General features: G+C 45.5%; 1 protein-coding gene across 1 annotated transcript; it reads left to right on the top strand.

Annotated features, from left to right (window-relative positions):
- Positions 1 to 509: 509 nt before the first annotated feature.
- On the top strand, positions 510 to 6093 carry MAP1LC3C (microtubule associated protein 1 light chain 3 gamma). Its single transcript, XM_027564720.1, has 4 exons — positions 510 to 675; positions 781 to 836; positions 1040 to 1146; positions 5387 to 6093. Exons 1-4 carry the CDS (start codon positions 618 to 620, stop codon positions 5610 to 5612), a joined length of 447 nt encoding a protein of 148 aa, XP_027420521.1. The 5' UTR covers positions 510 to 617; the 3' UTR covers positions 5613 to 6093.
- Positions 6094 to 7657: the final 1564 nt, after the last annotated feature.

The following is a 7657-nucleotide window of genomic DNA, read 5'->3' as shown; positions in this document are numbered from 1 at the left end:
AGTGTAGAAAAGAGGCTGAATAATTCAGCCAGAAGGTAAGAGAAAGAACGACATGGTGAGACCAAGTTTCGGTAAACAAGGCCCCTCATAGAACCATTTATAGGGAGGACCAATGCTTTTTGTTTTAGTCACTGTCATGTCGGACTCTTTGCCACCCCACGGCTCCTCTTGTCTATGGAATCTTCCAGGCAAGAATACTGGTGCGGGTTGCCATTTCCTTCCCCAGGGGATGTTCCTGATCCAGGGATTGAACCTGCATCTCCTGCAATGTCAGGCAGATTTTTACCTCTGAGCCACCAGGGAAGCCTCGATGACCAATGAATGACATTATAAAATTTAATTTCTTTAGCAAAAACAAAATTTTTAAATAGTAGTGAGTGAAGTAACTTTCTTGAACCAGCAACCAGGTGCCTGTTTCATTTCCTTTCTCAGAACTGACCTCCTCCTGCCTGGGGAGAAGGGAGGGTTGGAGAAGGCTGATGTCACACAGCCCTACATAAAAGCCTCCTTTGGGCTCCTGCCGGCAGTTTGGAAGCAGCTGGAAGGATGAATTAGGTCCTGGTGGTGAGATTTTTTTTTTTTTTTCCAGGCAGACACAGACACAACTGTTGAGCAAAATGCAGACTCCACAGAAAAGCCCAAGCCTCAGACCTTTCAAGCAGAGGAAGAGCTTAGGTAAAGCTCTCAGAATAGCTGTCTGGGTTTTGGCCCTTGAGACAGTGAGGGAAGGTACAGACTTCTGTGTATGCTGATGTGCTCATTAATCTTAAATGTTCACAGCAACCAGAAGAGAGGAAGTTGCTGGAATCAGAGTGAAGTTCCCTGGCAAGATCCCGGTAAGACTCCATTGTCCTGGGGAGTGGGAGTGAGGGTGAAGGCAGGGATTAGGGGGAGGGGGGCTGTGAGAGCCTATTCTTTGAAACACCAAAACCCAGCCAATGACCTCCTTCTTTCTAGTCCAAGTTCCTCAGACATAGAAAAGTGAGGTGTATCCTTTGACATTTGCTTCAGAGGAGATTCAGGTTGAAACCCTTGACAGGTGATAGTGGAGCGCTACCCCAGGGAGAAGTTCCTGCCCCGGCTGGACAAGACCAAGTTCCTGGTCCCACAGGAACTGACCATGACCCAGTTCCTCAGCGTCATTCGGTAGGTAGCTAAGTGCCTGTGGGGGTGTGTGTTGTGTGGGCTTGGGCTTTTGGAACAATGAGAGATGGGATGTGGCAGAGAGGAGGAGAATGATTTGTGCTTCCCCTTTCTCTTCAGTATGCCTTGTGTGTATGTGTGTGTGTGTGTGGCTGTGCTGTGTCTTCGTTGCTGTGTGGGCTTTTCTCTAACTGTGGCCGGCTGAGGCTACTCTCTAGTTCTGGTGCACGGGCTTCTCATTTTGGTGGCTTCTCTTGTTGCAAAGCGTGACTCTAGGGTGCGTGGGCTTCAGTAGTTGGGTCACGTGGGCTCAGCAATTGTGGCTCCCGGGCTCTAGAGCACAGGCTCAGTGCCTGTGGTGCAGGGGCTTAGTTGCTCTGGACATGTGGGATCTTCCCAGACCAGGAATCGAAGAACCCGTGTCTTCTGCATTAGCATGCGGACGCTTTGACTCTTTACCACTGAGCCACTAGGGGAGCCCCAACTATGCCTTTAAAAGGAATGATCTCATGAGTAACCAATTTTAAAAATGATGTCAAATATTTTGCTACTGCCCTAAAATAAATGAGCACTCCCAATATTGATGTATCAGCTATTTTTTCCTTTGTTTCCACATTTTACTGGTACTGTGTTTTAATTTCTACCTTCAAATTTCTCTAAGAATTTTTAGACACTGGTCCAAAACCCTGTTTTTAGCTATTTTAAAAGCCCAATGACAGCTTTTTACCTCTAAATATTTTCCCTCTTGTGGCTGGGAGGGAATTTGGGGTAGGAAAATGCACTGTCCACCTGCTGAATCACTGAGCAGGAGAACCACACCTTCCCCACATCCTTCTTTCTTCCATTCAGAACAAGGGAAGGCGTAGTCAAACCAGTGTTGCTGACTTTGAAGCTTAAGGGATTGAAGTTGTCATCTTCCAGCTGGACTCAATAAAAAATGATATGAAACCAAAAATAGCTGACTAAGGGTTCCGTAAACATGGCTGGCATGTGACTCCCTGTGCTGGAAATAACCTCTCAAAAGTTTTGGCTGATACAGACAGTTTCATCTGAGAATTTATTATGATTTTTTAAAAAATGAGCTCTTTCAGAAGACCCTACATTCTTCTCAGACCTACTTAAGGGTTAGGTTAATCCATGGAAATTGGGGCAACTCAAGGAGAACCACAGTCGGGTGTAGACCCCTCCTTCTGTCAGCCTACAGGCTGCTGGGGCACAGCATGGCTTCACCAAAAAGTGAATTTTGACACAACTTCCTCCTTTTTTCCATATAGGTACACCTCCAGTTATCATACTCTTCATCCTTCATCCTAAGAATTTGAATCTTTGTATGTATGTTAGTCACTCAATCATGTTACAACCCCCAGGTCTGTAGCTTGCCAGGCTCCTCTGTCCATGGGATTTCCCAGACAAGAATACTGGAGTGGGTTGCCATTTCCTTCTCCAGAGGATCTCCCTGACCTAGGAGAACCTGGTCTCCTGCATTGCAAGCAGATTCTTTACCATCTGAGCCACCAGGGAAGCCCTTGAATCTTTACATTAAGTCATAATGGGTGCTTAATATGTTTAAATGACTTGAATCTTAACATTAAGTCATTAACACACTGATATTAAGCACCCATTATGTATCATGCACTGTGTTGGGAGCTGCACAAACAGCAATGAAAAGCACAGACCAAAAGTCCTACGCTAAACAACATTCAAACTAAAGTTTTCACTCTTGGAGACTCCTCACCCTTAATAAAATGAGACCCTAGTGGAAGAAGAAAGGAGATGAAGGTGCGATGTGGGAATATAGGAGCCCCATCTTCAGAGCTACTCTTTCCCATGTAGAACAGGCATTTGCTCACCACATGAGAGCAGTGCAATGGTCAGGGTTTGGTCTTTGGATTATCCAATGTTAGTTAATCAGATTCTGAAACTATTTCCTCTCCCACCCACCACATAAATTTAGCTCCTCCTAGCTAAGACTAGGGTGTAATGGCTGTGCCTCTAATGTCTGGATGGAGGGTGGTCAGACAGGGCAAGCCATTGCCAACAGATTCATCTTGCTCTGCTACTAAAACAATTCAGAACTCCTATGAATCCAGCCAAACATGGCTGCTCCTTTGCATCCCCAACCCAAGGGGAGGGATTTATACTTTTGCATAGTAATGCTTTTCCAAATGGGCTTCCCTGGTGGCTCAGATGGTAAAGCATCTGCTGGCAATGCAGGAGACCTGGGTTATATTCCTGCCCAGATTGCTCAGTGGTAAACTATGCCTGCCAGTGCAGAAGATGCGGGTTTGATCTCTGGGTCCAGAAGTTCCCCTGGGGAGGAAATGGCAACCCACTCCAGTATTCTTGCCTGGAGAATCCCCATGGACACAGGAACCTGGGAGCTATAATCCATGGGGTGGCAAAGAGTATGACACAACTTAGCAACTAAACAACAACAACCTTTTTCAAATGTCACCCCAAAGCTGCTTAACTGACATGTCAAAATACACAGCATTATGTGTTTTCTTTGCACCACTCGGGAAATTCTTAACTTGAAATTCACAGCAAACTGAGGCATATTTACTTAGCATTTTTGAGCTAAGAATATTTTTTTTTCTAGTTTTTAATGGGATGGTCTCACAGTCTGAGCTCATCTAGGAGTTTGAAGACATTTCAAATCTCCAGAAAAATGAACAATCTTTTAGCCAGTTTCTAATAAATTTATCTTATTTACTGCAGAGAGACAGCTACGATAAGCAGATTCTTTGATTTCTTTTATTATTATATTTTTAATTGTGATAAAATATTGTTTTAAGCGAGCAGATCATGGCTTTAAGTACATTCACATTGTTGTGCAACCATTACAGGAAAACTCTGTCCCCATTAAAGACTGATTTTCCCATCCTCTCCTTCCCCTAATCCCTGGAAACCAGCATTCTACCTTCTATCTCTATGAATTTGACTATGCTAGGTACCTCATCGGAGAAGGCAATGGCACCCCACTCCAGTACTTTTGCCTGGAAAATCCCACGGACGGAGGAGCCTGGTGGGCTGCAGTCCATGGGGTCGCTAGAGTTGGACACGACTGAGTGACTTCACTTTCACTTTTCACTTTCATCATTGGAGAAGGAAATGGCAACCCACTCCAGTGTTCTTGCCTGAAGAATCCCAGGGATGGGGAAGCCTGGTGGGCTGCCGTCTATGGGGTCGCACAGAGTCAGACACGACTGAAGTGACTTAGCAGCAGCAGGTACCTCATATAAGTGAGATCATATGGTATCCTTTTGTGACTGACTTATTTCACTGAACATACTGTCCTTAAAATTCATCCATATTGTAGCATTTACTTGTCAGTATTTCCTTCCTTTTTTAAAGGGTGATTAATACTCCATTTGTGGATGGACCACGTTTTGTTTATTCATGTGTTGATGGACACTTGGCTTACTTCCATCAGATTCTTTAGCTTCTGTGCCTTAGTTTATCTGTTATTAGGGAATGAAATGGAACAAAGACTGAAGTTGTATATAAATAAGTTAAGTAGGGACTTTTCACTTTCCTTACGGTCAGTAATTAATAATCTGCAAGCCAATGCAGGGGATGCAGGTTTGACCCCTCATCTGGGAACTAAGATTCTACATGCCTTAGGGCAACTAAGCCTGTGCAACCCAGCTGCTGGAGCCTTAGTGCCCTAGAGCCAGTGCTGCACAGCAAGAGAAGTCACCCTAATGAGAAGCCCAGGAACAGCAACTAGAGAGTAGCCCCTGCTTGCCGCAACTGGAGAAAGCCCGCACGCAGTATCGAAAACCCAGTACAGACAAAAATAAAGAAATAAAAATTTTCAAAAAAAAAAGTAATGACCAGATATAAATTCCTATTTTAGCAGTCACTAGTATAAGCAAGCAAATAGATATAAATGACACTCTGAAAGACTCCGGGCAGCAGCAGGAGTGGAAGTTAGACTGCCTGTGCGTCTAGAGTAACGTTTCAGGGCAAGTTCTGCCTGCTTCACGGTCCCACAGATTTCTGGGCTGCTTCCAAGATCTACTAAACCAAAACCTGTGGGATGGAGTCCACTTTCAACAGGACTCTCCTAGATAATTCTAAAGTTTGAGGGTAACAGCCCTGGAGTAGGGAGGTGGGTATCTTGGGTAGATAGGCTTACACTGGCCAAATAAAGGTAAGAAAGGCTGTGGGTCAGCAATCATTCCCTTCCGGGTTAACTTTTTCCCTTCCTGCCCCTTCCTGCCCCTTCTCCCCAACCCAGGAGCCGCATGGTCCTAGGGGCCACTGAAGCCTTTTACTTGCTGGTGAACAACAAGAGCCTGGGAAGTATGAATGTGACCATGGCAGAGATCTACAGGGACTACAAGGATGAGGATGGCTTTGTGTACATGACCTATGCCTCCCAGGAGATGTTTGGCTGCTTGGGATCAGCAGCCCCCGAGGATGCGAGCAGCCTTGGGGAGGACAGGCCCTGCCATCCTCTCTAGCACGTGTCCTGTAACCGGTGCGTTCACCAGTGTAGGAGGTATGGACTGCTTTCTGTGTGTGCAGTGATGATCTGGGGGCAAAGCCCCCTGCAGTGATCAGCACCAACCATGACAATGAGGCAAGACCTGCCGTGTTTTGTGCTCACCCTCTTTGGTGGCTCTTGAAAATTTTGGAAATAGTCAGTCTTTTCTGAGAAAGAAGTAGTTAACTTGCTCAATGAACTAGGGAGGTATTTTAAGTGTTTCCTGTGATGGAGGCCAAGCTGGAGGCCCTGGAGGTGTGTGATCTGCCTTGGTGGGCAGGAGTCCCGAGTATGCTTGGGCGTGGAGATCCTGTGACCTGTGGATGGTCTCCATAGAGCCTGGTGCAGCCATCGTGAACTGCCTCATTTGGGGCTGGTGGGGGTGGAGGGTGGAATGACTGCAGAGGGGAAGTGGCCTTATCTGTGTCATTAAAGAGATTATTGTTATTTACACACCATTCACTTGACTTGGTTGTTTCCCCTTATATTCTTTTAGTCTGTCTGTGCCCCTCACAAATTTATGCCAAAGTGGTGACTGCTCAGTTTCAAATAATTTAAATGACTAGTTTTCCTTACAATAGAAGTTTGTGAGTGCCGTTTCTTTGGAGCACCTGAGCTGATTGCCAGCATGCCCATGGCTGAGCGCAGTGCCAACAACAGTGTATTTTGTGAGTGCACACAGAGGGTGATAGGTGACAACACAGAGCATACTTCTGGGCGGACACCTCCTGCAGAGGGGTACTCAGTGGCTTAGTTACCAGCAGGAACCTGCCCATTCTGCCCACCTCACACTGCAGCTTAGAAGCGGATCTGGTATAAAAACCAACAACTGTGGAGTAGACCCGGCCCCTGACAGGGCTCTGACAACCACAGAGCAGAGAGAAGGCCCCAACCAATATCCAGGGAAGGCTTGGATCACCACAACACCAATTATATCCCCTACCCAGGCGATAAGGGCCAGCAAACATGGAAGAAAGATGTGGTAGGCATCCATAGTAAAATCAAACTTTGCACCAAAAATACTGGATTCACACAGGCTACACATGGACACTCTCACATAGAAACAGTCTCATACTCTCACTGATTTCCTGTTGCCAAGTGTCTGATAGGAGGAGTTTCTTGGTTCTTCAGGCATCATAGGGCTTCCAAGTCAGGGCTACACTGCTCCTTCAAGAAAGTCTATTCCCTGCGTTCTCTCCTTGTTATTGTCTCTAAGTGTGTGTGCCCTGCTCTTCAGCACAGATGACCCTGCTTCTCAGCTATCCCCTCCACTCAAACTCCCAGGCTCCCAGGGTCTGAGTATCTCTCATACCATGAGTCTAAGTCACTTGAGACTAGCAGAGAGGAGGATATTTCTCTGTCTATCCATCTTTAAGTTCTCATGGTTGGATTAATAATTAAATTGACATGACATTAACAGGAGAAAAAGAAACTAATTTATGCACCCACAGATCCATTCAAATGGGACGTAAGGAGTATGTAAGAAGTGGCCAAAGCAGACAGAGTTTATACTTTTTAGACATAAGCAATACATTTCTGAGGAATGGACAGGATAAAGAAACTTGGGCTTTGGATGCCCAGTTAGTGAAGAATCTAAAGAGTTTGGGCTTGGGATGGTAAATGAAAAAAGTACAAGGTTTGTTTATATAGGCTTCTCAACACCAAATGCCCTCTCTGGCGATAAGGGTGCCCTTCTACTTTCAGATGCAGGAAGCACACCTTTTATAGAGATTTATTTTCTGCTTTCGAGAAGATGGAAAGGAGGCTCAGAGTGTTTCTCTTGCATTGGCTGTTTCTTCAATAACTTCAATTCAAAGTAATCAATATGCCCTTGTGACTTACTAGAGGGCAGCCTGCCCTGGGCCCTAACAAGGTCTAGAATCATGGGCAATAAGACCACTCTGCTTTTTCTTCTCATCCCTTGGAAAAGTGTCCTATTTATATTTCATCTCTTTCCATTCCCCTTCCAGCTCAAGTAGGATAAAGTCCATGGGTACAATTTGAGCAGGTACATAACCCAAC

This window comes from Bos indicus x Bos taurus, chromosome 16 (genome assembly GCF_003369695.1).
Source record: "Bos indicus x Bos taurus breed Angus x Brahman F1 hybrid chromosome 16, Bos_hybrid_MaternalHap_v2.0, whole genome shotgun sequence".
In the NCBI taxonomy this organism is placed as follows: domain Eukaryota; kingdom Metazoa; phylum Chordata; class Mammalia; order Artiodactyla; family Bovidae; genus Bos; species Bos indicus x Bos taurus.
This window is presented reverse-complemented; position numbering and strand designations above follow the sequence as displayed.

Excerpts from the sequence above, each read along its gene's own strand:
- MAP1LC3C (XM_027564720.1), top strand. The coding sequence starts at position 618 with ATGCAGACTCCACAGAAAAGCCCAAGCCTCAGACCTTTCAAGCAGAGG. Across the intron at positions 837-1,039 it reads AGTTCCCTGGCAAGATCCCG|GTGATAGTGGAGCGCTACCC; the intron begins GTAAGACTCCAT and ends AACCCTTGACAG. Across the intron at positions 1,147-5,386 it reads CAGTTCCTCAGCGTCATTCG|GAGCCGCATGGTCCTAGGGG; the intron begins GTAGGTAGCTAA and ends TCCCCAACCCAG.